At 42.5% G+C, this 21,440-nt stretch overlaps 1 protein-coding gene across 3 annotated transcripts in view; it reads right to left on the minus strand.

Annotated features, from left to right (window-relative positions):
* Positions 1-7,403, minus strand: part of SLC44A1 (solute carrier family 44 member 1) — a 69,922-nt gene extending 62,519 nt beyond the window's left edge. For all 3 annotated transcript variants that reach the window (XM_027714418.2, XM_027714417.2, XM_027714416.2), the window contains exon 1: positions 7,263-7,403. In XM_027714418.2, the coding sequence (XP_027570219.1) occupies positions 7,263-7,289 (27 nt within the window). In that variant the 5' untranslated portion in view covers positions 7,290-7,403. The remainder of the gene's footprint in view (positions 1-7,262) is intronic.
* Between the last annotated feature and the right edge of the window lie 14,037 nt (positions 7,404-21,440).

Genomic DNA, 21,440 nt, shown 5'->3' on the forward strand with positions numbered 1-21,440 from the left:
TGTTTCTGCAGATCTGTATACAACATTCAGAGGTCTCTTCCTCAGTCAAACAGTATCTGGAGAGCAGCAAGAGTGGTTTCAATTTAAAACAAAAACACAACAGGCCAGTGCTCATTTCTGCTGCAATCAGCAGCTTAACTACCTGGCATTAATTAAGAGCAGGCACGTTGTATATTACATTGTGAGGCACAAGTCACCGTGTTCTGCTCGCCATGACTCTCCACCAGAGTCTAGCAATATTACTGGTTTAAAGAATGACAGCTAGGAACTACCATGTAAAAGTGCAGCATGGAACCTCAGCTCTCCGACATACAAGCAGTCATCTCCTACTCTTGCAGTGCAATGCACACTGGGTGTTGAAATCGCGTTAAAGCACTGAAAACTAATCTTTGGGCTATAAAGCTGAATTTCTAAACGAAGACGACACTTCTCTCTTCTTAAAGTATACATACAGATGTTTCTGGGGCTGTTGTCACACAAATATACATTTTTATTCCACATTAGGAAAATGCTTACCTAGAAAATTTTTTTAAAAATTAAAAAAAAAAAAAATGGGGGGGGGCTTAGCAACAGAAGGGAAATCGAAGCACTGACATTTATTTACAAAGTCTGTGAAACTTCAAAGTGGTTGGAAGACCTAAAAGAACCCTATTATATATTCACCAACACAGACCCTTTCTCTAAAATTTATACACAAAAAGGTCTCATCAAACAGAGGTAAAAATTAGCAATCAGTTTAATCAGCAGGTAGAAGTCACCTGGCAACACTGCATAACTATTTTTTTAGAAGCTAAGCCTAAGATTTACACAATTTTCCAAGAGCTGCTTTAAGTGAGAAAGATTCAAATACAAAATATCAAAGACACAGTTTATGTTAAGTCGGTTTGCAAGTTCTGATTTTCACAAAAGAACCCGCTGAGCTAAGTTCAAAGGAACAAAAATTATAGTCAGCCCACAGGAGAAAGAGGCATGCACAGTTATTGCAAAGCTTGCCTTCAGAGTAAACAGCATAAAGACAGTTGACAACTTCACTACATTACAAACACTGCCATCTCTTCATAATGAAAAATAAAAGCCATCAGTTGGGTGATACTGAACATACCTGCACTATTATTAGCCTAAAAGTCTGATGGCTGACAGTATTCTTGATGCCCCATAGATTACAATAACACGAGCTTTGGATTTAGCACTTCCTATTAACAATGCAAGATAATCAATCTTTTCCAAAACTGTTCTCACTTTATTAAAAAAAAAAAAGTCTTATAAGGATGCTAGGTCCCATTATTGTTCTTAATACAAACTATCACTTCCTGAAGCTCTTAAAAATAAAAAAAGTTGATCTTTGAAATACCTGACAAAGTAAAGAAAATAACTTGCTGCTTACAACTTTTAAGAAGTGACATAACTGAAGGGTAGTCTAAAACCTTAGTACATGAATTTAAAGAGTACTTACAAGTATCTATGTAGTTGAAATATTTCTTTCTGTGTTAAGATTGAAAGGAATTATTTGTACAGGTTGCTTGTGACAGCATTTGTAAAAGGACATCTCATGCTTCACAGGAATCTAACAGAGCTCACAGATCAGAAATACGGAAGAGTCACCAACAACTTCATGAGATACCTGACTCACTAGTATGTTTCTGGATCCTGCTTGTACGCTTCACCCTTCATACTATCTTTGCTTGCCAGAGGCTCAAATGGAAGCCTCATCTACTCTTAATATACTGAACTGAAAGCAAGCTTCCTATCTCCTGGAATTAGAATTCACAACTCATTCTGTTTCTGTTCATCAACACTGCTATTCAGCTGGTCTTCTTCCATGATCATACCCGTGCCCACAGTGAAACAGGCATGTTTTGATGCCCCTTATATTCATTTGACTGCAAGAACCTCTGACAACTGAAGATACCACTAGTGTACAATTAGCCATCTGTATTGTCCATAACAGGTTAGCAGAGACATTTCATCAGAACGGTGAGGTTTTTTAGAAAGTTAGGAACTCCAGATTTATTCAGTGTTGCTTTGATAGCAGATGCTCAAGGGAAAGTTAATGGATGATCTGTCTTCATCTCCTCTAATAATGGGAAGTTCTTACAGTCTTTCAAAAACCAAGGCCACCACTAAAACCACCAGGAATAACATGTGCTTTGTTTTTTCCAGTCATGCCTCCAATTTCTGTCAATATTTCAAGCTTCTCTCCCACATATCTTGAATTAAGTCACTAATGTAAAAAGCTATAGGGATAAAATAAATAAACACACATAGTATTTCCCAATCCCAACACAAAGATCTCAATAAGTTGCTTTGTTCCCTACAACATGTTGCCAAAATAAACACCTTTTAACTCCAATCAGCCACTCCAACTGCAGAACAGCAGGAAGGGAGAATGGATTATGTATCACAAATGTCCCATGAGAAAGCAGTTTAAGGTCTGCCTCTCCCCTTACCTCGTTCCCTTTCACGATCTATTAATGTCTGTCTGCTCAGATATAAGAATGCAAACTTTATGGAACTGTGCTATAAACTAGACCAGCAGAGCAATCTGAGTTACACTGTAGTGCAAGTTTTCTTGCTTAGAAAAAGTCTGCTACAGATTACTTTGAACAAATGGATTTACAGTGCAGCCTAACAGTTATGGTGACATAAGAGTGATGAACTCCAACAGTTACCTCCTGCAAATCCAATTTTATAATGGATTAATGCTGTGAGATAACAGAAAATATCACTGATGAAGGAGAAGAATGAAACGCAAGAGAAGAGAATACTGCCATTCAACCACAGATTCCATTTTTCTTCTTCAGTAAAATTAAAGATCTGATAGAAACTTAATTGTTCTATTAACTCGGAACTTCAGCACCATTTGCTCAAAAGATGTGTACATTAGGTAGAGAACATAATTTCCAAAACAGCATGCACCAAAAAAAACCCCAAACCAACCAAACAAAAATACAAAACAAAAACCAAAACAAACAAACAAAAACCCACAAAAAACCACAAAAATACAAAACAAAAACCAAAACAAACAAACAAAACCCACCACCAAAAAACTCCACAAAAACAAACAAAAACCCCAACGAAAACAAAAAACCAACCAACCAAACATCTCCACCAAACCAGAACAACCTCCATTAAAAGTAAGCAGAAACTTTTTAACTTTTGTTGCATGGTAGACCCACAATGAAAGAGATCCACCTAAGACAGAAGCACCCACCTTGAGAAAACACACATCTCATGACAAAGATATGGCCAAGAGAGGACAGTGGGCTGAAATCACATTAAGGTACTGGCAACTAACAGCAGTGCCAGAGAGGAGATACACAGAGGTGGGGTTTCTTTCTCTTGTCCTTTACAGGTCTTCATGTCATACAGGTCTGCACACTTTGGCTAAACTACAATTCAAAAAAGTGTTAGGAAGATCTGGTCATGGTAATTAATTATGAGTACCCAGACTGCTTTATGACAAGTGTTAGGATGCAGCGGACACCGCACAAGATTTTCTCAGCAAGCTCAAGGTTCAAGATGGTGATAGTCAAGAGACAGCAAGCACAAAAATAATTACAGCTTAGTGAAATGAAATAAGTATAGAGTAGCACAAATCCCTGAAGAAAAAAAAAGATGATGACACTGTTTTAACACCAAAAAGGAAAACCACGCAAACAGGAACTCTGGTTGCAATGATAAAGAACAAGGGCAGATCACAGAAGATACTACACCAGGGGAAGCAGAAGAACGTCGTGCAAACATGGAATAAGACCAAAATGGAAACAAGAAATTAACTGGAAAGAATATACCCGTTCTAAGTGCCTCAGCAGGCATATCCCCATATCCATTTAAGAGCTCAACTCAATGATCCTTGTGGGTTCCTTCCAACTCGAAATATTCTGTGATACCATAGACTGCCCAGGGAAAATAAGACACCATGTGGCAGAGGATTACACACAGTATTGAAAGAGGTCAAAGAGGGTAAGAAAGAAGGGGAATCCTTTCAACTTGGGCAGAAGAAGAAGTTTGTAGAACCATTACTGAAGACAATTTCAGCACAACACAGAATATGGATTGGAATTAATTTAGTATGAAGAGACAGGACAAATATACATTCCTCCATTCAGGAGTTTGAAAAGAAGGGAAGCAGACTGGAGCTGACTGTCAGCTGAGGACTGATAATAGTAACTCAGACCAAAATTAGGAAGGGAATAAGATGGCAGCAAGAGGTAAAACCCAGTAATTTGGAATTAAAACAGGAAAATTGAATGAATGGGGCTTTGGGGTCAGACTAAGCAGTTAAAAACGAGAAAAAGCAGAAGGCAAACATGCAAATCCATCTCTGTAAGCAGCAATCAATAGTGCTGAGCAAAGGTAAACAAGTCAATTCTAATCAGTTTTTCTCTGGAAATCTTTAGATTCTGCAGGGGAAGAGATACAGGAAAAGGCCTGAGGCATTGCTTTAGACAGCCTGCAAAGCAAAGGAACTGGGAAATGCATTCAGTAGCGAAAACGGATAATTGAATATGAAATAAGAGTCAGGAAGAAGACAACAAAGAAATCTACCCTGTTCAACTATCAGTCACAGGTAGGTGCATTATCACAAATAAGAGGAGGTGGCAGTCATGAGAAAGGGACCTGGAGGTGCAGTACTCAGATAAGATGGCTGGCAGAATCAAAACAGAAGTAATCATTTCTCTCAGAAACAGAAATGAGGATTAGCAGATGAAAATCAAATAGGCTACAGAGCTGAAGAATGAAGTCAATGAGAAATCAACTTGAAAAACAAAGTCATAAGGAATGAGGATGAGCAATCCGCAGCAATGGGAGAGACTATGTCAAAGACCAACATGCAGCTACAAAGAGAGAAGCAAAAAGTAAGTGAGGCAATATGAAGGAATGTCTGATGGACCCCTGCCCAGGAAAAACGGAAGAGGGGAAAGTACAAAGACAGTGGTAGATGAGGAACATAACATTTATTTTTAATGATAAAAGGGAGGATAAGACAGACATTAGGATCTAATGTAATGCTGTACTGTAGGTTGCAAGGCTTCTGCAATCCGTATACCAGACAAACTGCTGATAAAATATTCAGCAACTAGCCCTTGATTTGGATTTCCTGAGGAGACACAACATTGCTTATGGCTGGGGTGTTAAATAAACAGCCATTCTTTATATTTCAGTTATATATATGGGATACAAAGCTCAATTACTGTACCATATCTTGCCACACATGACGAAAGCAAATGAAAAGTTCAATAGTGCACTATTAACATCACACACCATGACAGTGGAAGACAAGTGTCACCGAAAAACAAAATCAATCAGTTGAAACCCATGAACAAGCCAGATATGTAAACCAATTGATCTTCTACTTCCTATTTCAGTCTAACGTTACCCATAAATAAGCCTGCATTTTTATTTAAGAACAGAACAGTGAACAGCAATTCAAATTCATAAAGAAGATCTAGAAAGGGCCTACTAATCACTTCAAAAAAGCAATTTGGATAGGAATCACAGAAAATAAGGTTGGAAAAGACTTCAAAACATTACTTCAAAATATCAGCTTCACTCTCAGTGCTCCAAGTCTGTATCAGCTTTCCTTAAGCCACTCCTGACAGATGTTTATCTAAAGTTGTTGGGTTTTTTTTAGCAAACCTCAAGCAATACAGACTCCACAATACCCCCTGGCAGTCTACTGCAGTGACCAAACAACTTCAAAATCTTCCCCTATCATTTAGCATACATCTCATTCTCTAATTCAAACCATTTCTTCACGCACCATAAAGCTGATTGCCTTCCTCTTTGCAGCAAATCTGCTGTACAGAAAGAATGTTCCCTATTGCAACTGGACAGCTCTCTGCAGTGTTCTGCATCGGAAGGACAGAGCCCTTATATAAAAAAAAAAAAAGTCTGCCTGAACGGATGAGCTACAAAAACTCATCTCTGTGATGAGTCATCTGGGACAGCAGAGACGGACTTTCCCACATAAGCAGTCTGCTGGAAGCTGGATTCAGCCACCGTAAGTGACACAGCCAAAGGAAGCTAACATTTACAAGCGAGCAAAGCACAGCCAAGGCATCAGTCGTGATCGCTCGTCCTACAGCCTTCAGAAAGGAGCCAAGCAAAAACAACAGCACAGCCTTGGCCGTGTTGTTCAAAGGGAAAGTTAAAACGGGAAGCAGAGCTGCAAACTGGAGCGTTGGGTGGAGCTCCCAATTGTGCCTTGCCTGGCAGCACCACTCTGGGGGAAAAAAAGGAGTCAGTAAGGGCAAAGCAGAGCGAGGGGGGAGGGGGAAGAAGGAAAAATCGACCTCGGAAACAAGAGATATGCGTGGAACCAATCACACATAGGGAAAAGGATGTAGGGAGGCACCTGAAACCCTGGCCACAGAGTGGAGAAGGGGGCTGGGATTAGGAATGCCTCCCTTTCCAGGGGCAGTGGACTTGAGTGAGGCCCTGGGCATGATTTCCTCCCATGAAATTGCCTCTCTCTCTGGGGGGGGGGAGGGGGGTGGGCGGCAAGTAGGGACCCCAAAGAACATACTGCAGGGAAGGGCAGGGCGTGTAGAGCTATCTAGGGAGGTGTACTGAGGCATGGCAGAGGGGAGGAGGCGGTGAGGACGCCAGGACAGTGGTGCAAGGCACTACGACGGTGGCAGGTGAGAACTGGAGGTATGCAGCTGCAGCCATGGCAGGGGATGGGAGCAGGGTATGGTAAAGATTGCAAAGCTGTGGCAGGGCTGGGGGAAGAAGTGGCAAGATGATGCTGATCCGCAGGGGAAGCAGCACACAGAGCAGCGCGCAGAGGGTGGAAGTGCGCAGCACGATAGGATCAAGGCTATGTGGGGGGGGTGAACAAGCGGGTGCAGAGGGTCGTTCCCAGCCACGAAAGAGCAAGGGGAGAGCAAAGGGGGGGGTTAGAGCCACGGGAGAGCAGAGCTGTCGGTGGGGTGTGAGTCGGGGAGGGAAAAGCAAAGGGTTCCCAGCCATGGGAGAGTATGGTTACAGGTCGGGATGCAGCGAGCGCGCAGCCACGGGAGAACGGCGCTACAGGTGTAGCAGGGGATGCGCTGCCACGGGAGAGCGGGGCGCCGGTGGCGGGAGGCAGCGAGGCGGTGCAGCCACGGGGAAGCCGGGCAGGGGTACGAGGGGATGCACGGCCGGCACAGAGCGGGGGGGACGAGGGGCTGCGCAGCCACAGCACAGCGCCAGGGGCGGCCCCGGGGCGGGGGTGCGGAGGAGGGCAGGGGAAGGGAGGGGGGGGCCGGGCCGCTCACCTGCGCGGCGGAGCTGCAGCAGCCCATGGCGTCCGCGGGTCTGTGCCCCGGCGGTGCCCGCCGGGCATCCACTCGCCGCGACTCCCCCCGCCCCCGGGGGCGGCGGCGCGGTGCGAGGCCGGCAGGGAGGGAGCGCGGGGCCCACTCAGGCGAGCGCGGCTGCCGCACGAGCAGCACAAGCACCAACACAAGCGCCGCCGCGGCGCCCCCTCATCCTCTTCCTCCTCCCCCTCAGCCCGCGGCGGCTCCGGGAGGGGCGGGGCCTGCGAGGGGGCGGGGTCTTCGGGGGGCGGGGCCAGGCACTGCGGCGCGGGGGGTCCTGGCCCGCCCACTGGCCCCGCCCCCCGGCTCGCTCCGCCGCTTCCGGTGCCGCCATGTCTCGGTGCCGGGCCGGTCCCGGCCCGCGGGGGCCGAGGGCTGGGGTATGTCGAGGGTTGGCGTCCAGGGCCGTGCTCAGCCCTCGAGCTCACCCAGCCCTCGGCCCCCCGCGGGACAGCGGCGCCCCCCCACGCACCTCGCTACAGCCCCCTCTCAGGTGGTTGTAGAGGGCGATAAGGTCACCTCTGAGCCTACTTTTTCCCCAGGATAAACCCCCAGCTCCCTCAGCTGCTCCTCGTAGGATTTGTGCTCCAGACCCTTCACCTGTTCCATTGCTCTTCTCTGGACACGCTCCAGCGCCTCAGTGTTTTCCTGAGCTGAGGGGCCCAGAGCTGGACACAGAACTCGAGTTGCAGCTTTACCAGTGCTGAGTGGAACCATCACCTACCTGGTCCTGCTGGCCACACTTTTGCTGACACAAGCCAGGATGCCATTGGCCTTCTCAGCCATCCTGGCCCATGTTCAGCCAGCTGTTGGCCTTCTCTGCTGAGCAGCTTTCCAGCCCCTCTGCCCCCAGCCTGTAGTGCTGCATGGGGTTGTTATCACCCAAGGATCTGGCACTTGGCCTTGTTGAACCTCATACCCTTGGCCTTGGCCCATTGATCCAACCTATCCAGATCCCTCTGCAGAGCCTTCCTACCCTCAGCATGTCAACATTCCCACTCAACTTGGTGTCATCTGCAAACTGGCTAAAGAGGCACTCAATCCCCTCATCCAGGTCATTAATAAATATATTACACAGGACTTGCCCAAATACTGAGCCCTGGGGAACACCACTAGTGGCCCACTGCCAAGCCAAGGTAGCACCATTCACCACCCTTCTCTGGGCTCTGCCATCCATCCAGTTTACTACCCAGAGAACAGTGCACCAATCCAAGCCATGAGCAGCCGGTTTCCCCAGGAGAATACTGTGGGAGACAGAATCAAAGGCTTTGCTAAGGTCCAGGTAGATTAAATCCACAGTTTTTCCCTCGTGCACTAAGTGGGTCGCTTTGTCATAGAAGAAGATCAGGTTGGTCAATCAGAATCTGCCCTCCCAAAACCCATGATGACTGGGCCAGATCCCCTGATTGTTCTGTACATGCTGTGTGATCACACTCAAGATGATCAGTTCCATAACCTTCCCTGGCACTGAGGTCAGGCTGATAGGCCTGTAGTTTCCCAGATCCTCCATCCTGTTCTTCTTCTAGATAGGTGTCACATTGGCTAACGTCAGTCCCTCTTAAGGTATGTTTACTGGCCCAGTAGCTCTGTTTGAACATGGCCTAAATGTATGAAGCAACACTCGCAGTTCTCAGTAGCAGAATTATTCTATCAATATAGTAGAATATCCATGATTAAAATAACATCGTAATGATTTAAGTTTAAAATGATCCTTAAGCAGAATGAGGCAAAAGAGACCTTGTGACTAGAGAAGGAGTTTTGTAGGCTTCCAAAATAAAACAGAAACTGTCATGTGGGCGAGTTGTGAATCATGCTGGGTTTTTTTAGTTCTTCTCAGTTTAATGGCAAGTAGAATCACAGAACCATTTAGATTTGAAAAGACTTCTGAGATCATCGAGTACAACCATAACCCCAGCACTGCCAAGTCCACCACAAAACCGCATCCTTAAGTGCCACATCTACATATCTTTTAAATACCTCCAAGGTTGATGACTCATCAGTAACATCACAATTTTCACATTTTCTAATAAAAAAATTAGAAAAAAGGTTAAAATACCCTTTTGCCATTTACGTGTACATTGCCATTATATTCCATTGTTCCATCTCATTCTATTCAAATAATTCTGTGGTATTCCAGAAGGTGTGGCTATCAAGGTACTGCTTTGCAGGAACAGTCTCTAGAAGGGATGTGTCTTTTGTGATTGACACAGAAATAGATAACAAGAAATCTGTAGTCAGTTCTTGTGTAACTTTGGACATGTTACTCCTGTATCTCTGTTCCTCCATTTTGCCATTTATAAAATTGACTTTTGTCCCAGTTTTTGTCTTTTCTGTTTGCTTGGGTAACAAAAGCATGATGACTATGCCATAGATGTACTTTAGTCAGTCTGTTAAACAGACCAAATTCAATTTTTTTAAATAATCCATTCATTTAGGACTTCCACTTCAATTGCTTCATTTAGGACCTCAGAGTGTTGTCCTGGTAATTAAATACTGTCTCTCTTTTGGATGTAGAATAAACATGTACAGCATGATTATCAGACTATAGTAATGGGTTTAAAACACAGTCCTGCAGAGACTTGTAAACCCTTAAAAAAAAAAAATCCTAGCCAATAATCAAAAGCTTTTTGCAGCTGCAGGGGGGTAATGGTATCTTTATAGTGATTAAAAAATGACAGATCTTCATTTTCTGGGGGAGCCTTTATGGAAAAGCTTGTAAAGACATACCGGCTGTAGCACAGGTAACTGGAGTTTCGTGTAAGTATATGAGAACTGTAGAAAGTATTTGAACAAATATCAATGTTAGAAATAATCACTGGAATCTCTGCCTCTGGACTGAGGAAATTAGTTAGTTTTTGATAGGGGTGTGGTAACAGCAGCAGTGGTAGTTACCTGGCTTTCATTAGTTTTATTGCGTTTTGTTTGGCCAGTCACACAAAGGAGAGGAAATGTTAAAAGATTCTGGCTTATTCATGATTGTGCGTGCTTTTATATTTATTTAGATTAGCATTTAATGAAGCAACTGAAATTGGAATTGCTGAATCTTAGTTCAGTCATGCAGAAGTTGAACTTTAAGCATATGCCTAAGTGCACTTCTTGAATTGCGCTTTATGGATTCCTTTCTGATGCTGAATGTAACCTGCTCTAAGGCACGGTTACATCACAAGCTGCTAAAGAGCAAATCTGACTGCACAAGTCTACCATTAATAAAAAACTAGCTTTTTTCTGTAACAGATTTGAGTCTGCCCTTTTCTCCTCACCAATAAGGATGAGCTTTATCTATATTTTCATTTCATTGCTAGACTGAGAATGACACGTTGTAGTTTTTGAAGCACCGTTTGGTACTGAGAGAGACAACAGAGACAAGGCCCAAGAATGACAAAAAATGCCTTTGCACTTGAAAATTGTAGGTTGTGTCCAGACTGCTTCCATTCTGGGAAGAAAGCATGAATTGTATGGTAATATTTACCTTTTCTTTTCTCACTAGGTGTAGGATCCTGAGCTTATCCATCCATATTTAAACACCTAAAGACTCTACAGAGTACAAAACAGTCTATATCTATTGTTCTGTATTAATGAGAGAAATACCTTTAAAATAGCATTAACTAAAATTCAGTCTATTTGGATATGTTTTAAAGTATAAGTTTTGGGGTGTCATTTTGAAACAGGCTCAGTACTGAGCTAAGTGCTCAGTCTGAAGTTGGCCTTGCTTTGAAGAAAATGAAATGGGAAGAGATGCATTGTGCAGACTAAAAATTGGGTATTGCACCAGCAAGGCATTGTTACAGCCTGTGTGTTTGTCTCCTTCTTCTAATCGACAAAATCTGCTTATTATCATTCTGCTGACTTCTTCCACCTACCAATAAATCTGCATCTATCTGTGCTTGGCAAGCACTCTATATCTTTAAAAATCCCATCCTGCGTGCTTATCTTCAGTATTCCTAGGATTGGTTTTGTTTGGTTTTGTTTGTTTTGTTGTTGTTGTTGTTGCTGTTGTTGTTTTGTTTTTGTTTTTCTAATTTATTTAAATACAGAGCCACACATATTCCCTCCATAATATACCCTGTGAACATACTGTTAACTTTCATACACGTGTATCAATGCAGGATTAAGAGTGATCCTGATGATTTCAGCAGAATACTAACAAAAGTACATCATGAGAAGGCATTCCAGCAAACAAATGGCAAATAGGATGTCAGCCCATCTCTATAAGTGATATGGGGATAAAGCCCACTGAACTATTCAGAGCCCTGTGGTCCCATATATCTCGGAACCCATGTGAAGCCAATCATCTTTCTCAAAAGTTAAACCATGCTGTTGCACTTTTTTGAATGCTGTGGAAGTACAGCATGGATGCTTGTGTCGAGTCACGCAGGAAACCAGTCACAAGGCAGAGAACTCCAGCTTGTATACTGGCCATCCTGTCAGTTGTGAATTTTAGTCAGCCGAGGTAAAAATATTCAAGGGATCCTGCTTTGCCATTAGAATGGCAGGATTCTTACAGGCTTTTTCATCGCTGACTAAGAAAAGATGCACAGCACTCAGTAAGTCTAAGCTCTCACAAATTAAAGCTAAGATTTTCTTCTTGCTGTATGTCTGGCCACAGAAGAACAGGTTAATTCAGTAAACTTACTGAGAAAGTCAGAAGACCTGCTATGATTCTACTTTGTGCTGCAACCCCTTGAGTGGGTCATGTTAGGTCTGTTTCAATTTGAAAACTGGAGACACCAAGGAAAGAGAAAGAGCAGAGAGCTTTTTGAATTAATAAAGAGGGTGAAATTTTCTTTCCCCAGTGCTCAGTCAAAATTTTGGTGCATTGTACTCTTAGAGATGTAACCTTCTGGTGAGAGGACAGAGGTGTACAGTGGAGGTCCTGTCTCTGGGACATATCAAAAATATTCAGGACTCCTTAGAAGAATAAAGTGTTGGTGTGTTGGCAAAATGGCTTTCTAAACATTTAGTTTAGGTACTGCTTTGTACCTACAGTAGTCCATTCATGCCATACTGAAAGTTATAGATATTCTTTGTATATTAAAACGTGTTGCTTTGCACTATTTAATACCTGTTGAATTTCATTCTGATGTCAGATCACCTGTGCATGAAGAACTGCATGAATAGACTATTGCACGCAGGCGAAACCCCTGTGACATATTTACATAATAACCAGCCTGAGCCAAAATCATGCTAGCAATTTGCAGCTGAAATGTTCCATAGCCAGTATCCAAGCCCTCCGAAAAATCCACTTTTCAGAAAATGTTCCTTAAAATACCTGGGACAGTGCAGCTGTGTGTGTGTGTGTGTGTGTGTGTGTGTGTGTTTAGGGGGGATGGCGTGTGCAACTGATGACGTGGTAGAAACCAAAACAATAGAATTTATTTCAGCCTTTTGAGAAAGCTTTGTGTTGCCCAAAGGAGACATGCAAAGCCAAGTACAATCCTTCCTGTAGAGGCTATACCATCATAATATATGATTAGCTATTACAGTCTTCTGTCATTTCATTCCAGGAGAATTATGACTCTCCTAGTGAGGATGTAAGACTACAGATGGAGGACTGCCTGCTACAAATCTCTTATAAGGCTGCCACTGTAAATCTCTTGGAGAAAAGTCATTGCCTAAAAAAACATATGCTAAAGGGATCTGCTATTTGTTTTCTTAGGAAAGATGGGAAAAGGGGCTATGGAGGAAGGTACTGTTCCATTCTGCACTCTTTAGTGTTATGCAAGGAACCATTCATCAAGGAAGTTTCAGCTCTTTCTCAGAGTAAGAGAAGAAAGGAGACATAGCAATATTCAATGTGTTGTATCTCTCTGGCTTTCTCTATAGTATTCTTTTAAGAGAGGAGTAGAGACATTCCTCTCCAGAGGCTGAATTTTATAGCTTAGCTATAGTAATGTCCAGCTAATGGTTGATAGGTTGGCACAGGCCCAGCCTGTTGGTTGTGGAGAACATTTGCAGTGGACTCAGCATTCAGCTCAGGGGCAGGCTTACGACCAAAGAGTGGTTTGCCATGGACACAAACCCTCATTCATATATCCAGTGTAGATAGACACTGATGTAGCTCAAAATATTGATGCATAATCCTGTGTGTGAGTCCTTGAAAGTACTCTTTTGAAACTTTGAGGCTGAGTTAAGCCAGAAAGGAGGATAGAGGGATGGGACTGTCACAGGGTTCAGCATAATTCAGCTCCACACTGCAGTTGACAGTATACATACAGCCAACGCAGCTGACAGTGACAGCTAACAAAAGAAGATATGAGGGCCTTCACAATGAATTTCACTGGATTTCTTCTTTCTGGGTTGGGTCCTAAAGGTCCCAGCCTCAATGCTTGATTGTTCTTTGAGTCACTTATGTTTATGCTTAAAATTAGGGTATTAAAAATTTGAAAAGCAATTTCTTTTAATACAATGGCCACCATTCCAATTAAAAATTGCATACATATGTATGTATAAACAAGCATCGAGCTTGTGTGATCTTGTTGGCCTAGTTGGAGGGTTTCTTACTGGTCCTGGATAGCTGGACAGTACTGTGAACACTGTGTGTGCTCCAGTGGATGTAGGTTTCGTCTGCTCAGCAGTATCAGATATCAAGCTGCCTGTGTCCCTTGAACCAGGCTTGTGCTGGTTGACACAGCCTCAGACTAACAGCCCTGGCATCTTATGCCACAAAAAGTTTGGGTGGAGAAGAAAAAATCCTTGGATGTCTGAAGTAATCACTGTGGTATAAACACCGAAGAAAAAACATTGGCTGACAATATTCTTGAGAAGAGCAAGTTCTATTAACTTCTTCAAGCATTTTTTCTTGTCAGCATTTTATCTTTGATTAGCAAGTCTTTAATTATCTAGAGGCTATGGCTCACCTGAAGAATGTACAGAGATATCTTTGCTTCAAGATCGTTAATTCAAACTCAGAAGTATTTTACAGGAACACAATCAGTCAATGTTTGGATTTTTTTTTTAGATTTGTTTTGTTTCATTTTGGCTACATCTGTTTCATTTGACAGAATATTCCCCTAAATACTAGAATAATATCCACCAAGTAAGTTATTTTATTTTATTTCTCTGCCTTTCTCGTAACTATTAATTCAACATTACTCCAGAATATTCTCATTGCTCTTTGCTCCTACCTGACACTATCCTAACTCCAGCCTCTAGTCACCTGCAGCAGTTCTTCCTGCTATTAATGCTTCTGTCGACAGTTGTTACAAGTTCCCAAGTGGGAGAATATTTCCAAAATAAAAGCAGAAACAGTCTGCCTCTAGAAAATAATCTGGCATGCCAAACATGTTGTTGCTTCACTTGAAGATGGATGATTTTTGAGCAGGTGACACTGAGAAATGGCTCTTTTGCTGTTACATCTTCATAGTTGTGGCAAACAAGCAGAAGTGCAGGACTAATGAGCATGTGATTAATGACACAGAACTGAGATACTGCAGTGAAGGGACTCAGGCAGCAGGCTCAGGACATAGAGGAAGGTAGGGAGAGTGCTAATAACTGACTGAAGAGGTTTTCTTTATTTGTTCTGTCACTGTCCCTGTCTCACTGACCAGGTTCTAGAAACCTGACCAAGGCAGCTGGCTAGGCATAGACCATAGAGCCTCTGACAGACCCTGGGTACAAGAGTACAGCTTTATCAATTTTCATGGCACACTAGCAAAATCCCAGGGGGAGGGGATGCAGTGTCTTGTAAGGACACTTTTGTGAGTATTCTGGTAGGAAGGATTGCAGAAAAGTGTGTCACAACTCTGAAATTCAAAAGATTTCCTGAAACGGTTTTCAAGCTGAAAGATGGAAAAAATTTAAATATGGAAAAATATTTTTTAGCAGTTCTGTGGGAGCACTGTATGGTTTACAGAGGTGTCATCCATCCACCAAGTCTATCCAAGATGGCTGATTCCAATAGCTCATTACCAGAAAGCTTCTTGCAAGTTTTAGAAGTGGATGAAGAAACCTCTCCCTTCTTCCTTCAGATTTTCATTAGGTAGGACCCAGGGCAACTCTGTGTTTGCAAAACAGGAACAGTAAATTAATGAAAACAGTGAAAGGCAAGAAGATTTGTGAGTAAATAGAGAAAACACAGGTTCTCAGGCAACTTATGTTGAACATTGGACTTTGCACAACAAAACCTCCTCAACCGTGGTAAACTGTGACCATCCCACAAAGACAGATTTCAGTAGTTGTTTGTTCTGCAGCAGGGAAAAAAAAAAGAATTGATTCCGTATCTTTTCTTTTAAGAAGATTAAAACCTCTGCTTTTTTAGTTAGTCGTCTAATTACTAAGATATTGCAAATGCTGTTGGAAGTATTGTGCTGCTGTTCATTTGTTTTTCAGATGAATGCCTGACTTCTTGAGCAGTTGGTTCTGTTTGGGTTAATGACCAAGGGCAGGCTCTAGTATGGATCAGACATTGTGCTTCAGGTATCAAAATTAACTTCTGACAGATTTAGGGCAAGATTTCTGCATGGCCAAGAAGTTTCAGTTTCAAAGAACTTGCATTTTTCAGTGAGAAACTGCTTACTCAACATACTTCTTAAAACAACAAGAGAATACAATTGCAATAAAAGTGACGATAAAGTAATAGTCTCAAAGAGATTCAGTTATGATTGAAAGACCTGCCCTCTTTTTCAGGTGTTATCCCATCATGTTTGTCAAACAGCTCAACCTCAGAGGCTTTCCTAGAATAAATGTCGCCCTACTGTAAAACTTTTCTTTGATCAGACACCAGTTCCACAACATCTCCAAAGGATGTGTTCTGCTACTTAGCAGTGGTGGCAGGGTACAGAGAAGAGGGGACTTCTTCCACCCCTCTACCTTTTCAGTGGGGGAGGCTAACCTATGAAAGAATTAGGACAGCTGGCTGCATTTTGTCCTGTTTTAGAACAACTCTTCTGTGGTAGTGAATTTCCCATGCTATATTTTCCTGTGAAATTTCTTGGAGAAATAGATAACCTCCGTCTCAGCTACTGAGCTTGCAGGAGGGACCATATTTGTTTTACATAGTATATTCATTCTGTTGTGAGGAGGGTTTGTTCTGTAAGTCATCATGTAAGTAATTAAGCACGTGTCAAACAGTGGGCATAGCACACTGGTAAAGGAGAGGCAGATGAGCTACCCACTCAAGGCAGAGAGGACACTGGCTCCTGCTGTTCTCGTGTTTTCTTTTCCTATGTCTTACTGAACATCTCCTGCAGCAGTTGCTCCTTGCTGTGAGTTTTGAGGTGGGCATGAAATATTAATCATTAGCACTATTTTGTTAGGGTTATAGTTGTTTTGTGTTGTCACCATTTCAGTCCCCATGACTGTGTCTGTCTGTTCTAGTGTGCCTCACTGGTTTGGAGTAGGAAAGTTGTACCCACTCCTGAGTCATGGCCTGGTGACTCTTACGACGTGGGAAGAAGTGCAAATGCTTTAACTGTGGTACTGATGCACAGTGAATGTCAAGCTGATTGTCTGTGTACAAGACTTTTCACTGCATGCTTTTTAGACACATCTGTGTTTTGGCTCACTTTTATTTTAAATGAACAATGACTACCATCACCACCACCATGCACACACATGCAAGACCTAGTATTAGGTCAGATCTCTTAATGACACCTCAGGATGAGACTCAAAATCATGAGTCATTTAGGGATCAACTGCAGTATAGATACAGGAATATTCATCCAGGCTAACTGTTGAATTTTTGACCCTTCACTTGCACATGTAGGACAGTATTGTTCAAAACACCAAAGCTGTGTACACATTCATATCATGAAACAGTAGGGACGTACAGTAGGACATCTTACTTGAGTTAAACCTTTTAGATGGACTACTTAAGAGATCTCTACACTCTGTTCCACTGTGCCCCTAATAAACAGCTGCTATCCTCAGTAATGTGCACAATTCAGTTCCTTAGAAGATAAAAATCAAAACATTTTCTGGATCTTCTCTGGTATCCACGTAACTTTCTACCTTTTCCCTACCATTATTTTTTGAATCCCATTCCTTATTGAAACAAATACTGCCTTAGTGATTCTGCTTTCAAATACTAGCTAGAATTTCCTATTTGCTGAACAAAACAGGATGGGATGAGAAATGAGATGGAGCTGAAGGATAAAATATGTATACTGTAAAACAAGTATCTACCATCTTTCTCCTGCCAAAATCTTGCTGTGTTTAGTTTTTCTAATATATGGTAAAATCACCAAGAATGTAGCATTTCTATTTTGAGTGACAGTATGGAGAAAAAAGCCCCCGAAGTGTCTGTTGATTTACGTAGATTTTATAGTACTGCTGTGATAGTCCCAAGTGCCTTTGATTCCATGAGGTAAATACATGCTGTAGAAAAGTAGAGAATGCCTTCTAAGGACTTCAGATATAGCTGCGTGACGCACAGTCTGTCACTCAGACAGACTTTTTGTTTTACTTCCTTTTTTCCCCCAGCTCATGGTTGAAAAAATTCTGCATAAATGCTAAAACTTCAACCAGGAAACAAGTTAAAGCTAAACTTATACTGAAATGCAATAGAAATACCTTCCTGAATAGCTGCCTTCATCATCCTGGAAAAAGGGTTAGTAGCTGTATGAGATATGGGGTTCTGAAGATGCTGGACTGGACACTTCTCTCACCATGATTTAGTTCCATGAATTCAGGTGAAATTTTCTGAGTTACGAAAGTGTAAGAAAGAACAAACCAGCTATCTTAAAACCAGAGCTCTATAGTAAGCTTTTCTTTCAGTAATTCTTTTTTACATCAGTGTTAATAAGGATGTAAAACAGATGCACAACTACTTAGGGATAAAGGGTTTTCAAGTCACTAGAACAAAGAAGATGAAGATGGCAAGCCTGGATTCTATTTGCAGCTCTGCCCTGACAAAGTTTTAATGATTAATTGCAGACTTTATTAATTAGCAATACATCCTTTAAGCAGCTTAGCTTTTTGCCTCTTTGTTATTTCCACTGTAGTTTTCCAAGCATTTTCCACCCCCTTTACAAAAGCTTGAAGATCATTTTGATGTAGGTGAGCGCTGTGAAATGCAGCAGGAAGCAATGAGTTTATACCTATCTAGCCTAGGAATGCTTCCAGGGCAGATACAGAGAAGCTAGTTGTTTTAACCCACAGGTTAGATTTTGCTCTGAAATCATATTTCTAAACACCACACTATTTGCCTTTGTAATAGAAGGCACAGCAACCTTTGACCTAAACGCTTTATGTCTTCCTAGAACCTGTGCACATGACACAGGACAATGAAAATAAGGTCACAAGATCTTGGGCAGAGAAGAGCACATACATTTTTGCTGGATGCCTTTTTACAAATGGCTCAGTTCAGAGGACTCCACATGACATTTTAGGAAATTGCATTGAATCACTCCATGGCCAACACACTTTAGAGGTGGAGAGTGCTGACTGCTGCCAGTTCCTTTGGAGAACCGTGCTGTGAAGCTTCACCCTGAGCAGGTACTTTAGCAATTCTGTGTGTGTGTGTGAATTCTGAACACAGGAAGGTCCTGCTGATGCACCACCCATACACTGTAGATATAGGGTCCAAATCAGGGTCACTGTCCAGTGAGCCAAAGGTCTGGGAAAGAACATCAGTATTTGCTGCCTTCCCCTCTTCCAGTACTGTGCTCTTCTGCAGCCAACAGCTGAATCTACTCACTGAGCTCCCTAAAGTCGAGGTTTAGAGGCAGCAGCAGTTCCAGTGTGTGCTGATGAACGAACTGGGCTTATACATGCTGGCTTGGTCATCCCTCTGCGCAGTACTCACGTCGTCTTTTACGCTCCGAGAGTGCAGGCAGAGTGCCTGGGTGGACCACGGTGCCAGTGGCATTACGGCAGTGCCCACCCACCAGCTATGGCACAGTTGTAGCTGTGCGAGCCAGTCTTTTCTCAGCCTGTTCGTAAACCGTAGGTTCATTTTCCGTGGTCACTAGGTGGCAGAATTGGCGTTTTGAAACCGCGCAGGATGTTTTTTAAAAATGCTTACAAACTCCTTCAGCTCTCTCCCTGTAAATGAGTTGCTCGGACCTGATAGAGGGAGCTGTGGGAAGAAAGAGGCAACACTCCCTCTCAGGGATATGATCTGTCCTGCAGCTGATGGATCACTTGTATTTATGCTCGATTCAAGACTTGGGCAAATTTGACGAGTTCTCCTGTAATATTTCGGGCTTTGATTTGCCAGTCTGGTGTCAACAGAGGTTCCAGACTGATTCCAAGGGACTTTGCTGAATAATTTGCACTTTTGATCAATAGGAATCTGCCTCTGAGACATGTCATGTAGTGGAAATCTAAGCTCAGACTACATCTCAAGGGATCATAAGGGATATGTCTTTTGAACTAAGCTAAAGCATTTGGAAAATTCAGGTTTGGAGAGCTTTTTTACTTTAACCTCTTAATGCCAAAGTGTATTAGGTTGGTTTGAATCTTTAGGTCACACAAAATAGAGAGAACATTTGAGTACTGTTTTTTATTCCAAGCACCTTTCTAACAAATAGAGAATGTCCAGGAAACATGTTAGCAGGAATGTGATTTTACGGAGAGGTTTTAAACTTCCAAAACTGAGGAACATGAAGCAGCTTCAGATCAAATCAGCTTCTAGTTTGATAAATTGATGTTGAAGTTTCTGTATCTTCTGTGCTTGACCATAGCAAAGGTTGGTCAAAAGAAGAAGAAAATGGGGAGAAAAAGATCTCTCAGTCTGGAATAAGACTGTTGTTTCCTCTCCTGCTAGATCTGGAAATACTGAAATGGCTGAAGGACAGAGTAAATAACTTCTCTGTACTAGGGCTTTTATGCAGCATAGGCAAAAAACCACTCCTGCCACCTTCTCTAATCCTGTAATTGACGTATTTTGTTGTCCTATATACTTAGGAGAGAGAGATTCTTGCATAATTTTCCCAATAGAGTGGAAGGAGTAAAATTTGCCCATTAGCTGAAGTTTCTCTCTGTCCACAAGGAAGCACAAGTATATGCATCTGTGAAGGAATTTCTATCTCCCCTTGCAATTTCATTCCAGATAAGCAGACGTCAAATTAGTAGCAGCTTCCTAGGAGCGCTTGAGGAGAGCTTGCTAGTATGGAAACTCCTTTCAGATGTTCACAGAGGTTGAGTGAGATTTCAAAACTTTGAAACAAAATCTCAGGACCCTGAAGGGAATTCACTGCATTAGAAAATTATGGTATTACCTAGCCCCATTTTTTTATTTCACAGGCTTCATAATCTTCTGGTGCATGTTCCTAGATCTCAGTGTCTTCAGACTTGAAACCTGATTCCAACTCAGTGCCTTCAGCCCACTGAAAACTATTCTGCATGCACAATTCAGTGCTTTCAACCTTCATTAGCTGTATTCCCTCTAGCTAAGAGTATTGAAAGCTCTTAAGGAAAATGGTTTGCTGTGGTGATTCAACTAATTTTATATTTGCTTTCTGCTTCCTTTGGGTCTTTGTACTCAAATGTGTTGCTACCATTCGTCTCTACTGAGTTTTTTCTCATTTTTCATAGCAAAAAGAAAGGAGATTTGTTATATGTGAAGGTATAGTACTGAGATACTTAGTGCCTTCTTTGCTGCAGTCTTTAGTTGTAAGTCCACTTGTTCTTGAGGACATGCTCACTGAGCCACTTTCAATCATTTGACAGCAGCTCTGGCTAACCTGGGAGGTCCCAGATGACTGGAGGCTAGCCAGGGTAATGCCCATCCATAAGAAGGGCAGAAGGGAGGAACTGGGGAACTACTGGCCTGTCAGCCTGACATCAGTGCTGGGGAAGGTCATGGAACAGAGATAGCACTCATCTTGACGTGGCAATCATCCTGAGTGCCATCATGCAACATGTACAGAACCAGCAGGTGATCAGGCCCAGCCAGCACAGTTTAGGAAAGTCAGGTCCTACTCGACCAACCTGATCTCCTTCTGTGATAGGGTGACACACTTAGTGGAGAAGGAAATGTGGATGTTATTTACCTGGTATTAGTAAAGTCTTTGACACTGTCTGAATTCTCCTGGAGAAGCTGGCTGCTCATGGCTTGCTCATGCAGTGTTTGCTGGGCAGAACACTGGCTGTGTGGCCAAGCTCAGATGGTGGTGAATGGAGTTAAATCCAGTTGGTAGACAGTCACAAGGGGTGTTCTCCAGGGCTCAGTATTGGGGCCAGTCCTGTTTAACA

The sequence above is a fragment of the Pipra filicauda genome, unplaced genomic scaffold (genome assembly GCF_003945595.2).
Source record: "Pipra filicauda isolate LSUMZ 115617 unplaced genomic scaffold, ASM394559v2 scaffold441_size551697_pilon, whole genome shotgun sequence".
Lineage (NCBI taxonomy): Eukaryota > Metazoa > Chordata > Aves > Passeriformes > Pipridae > Pipra > Pipra filicauda.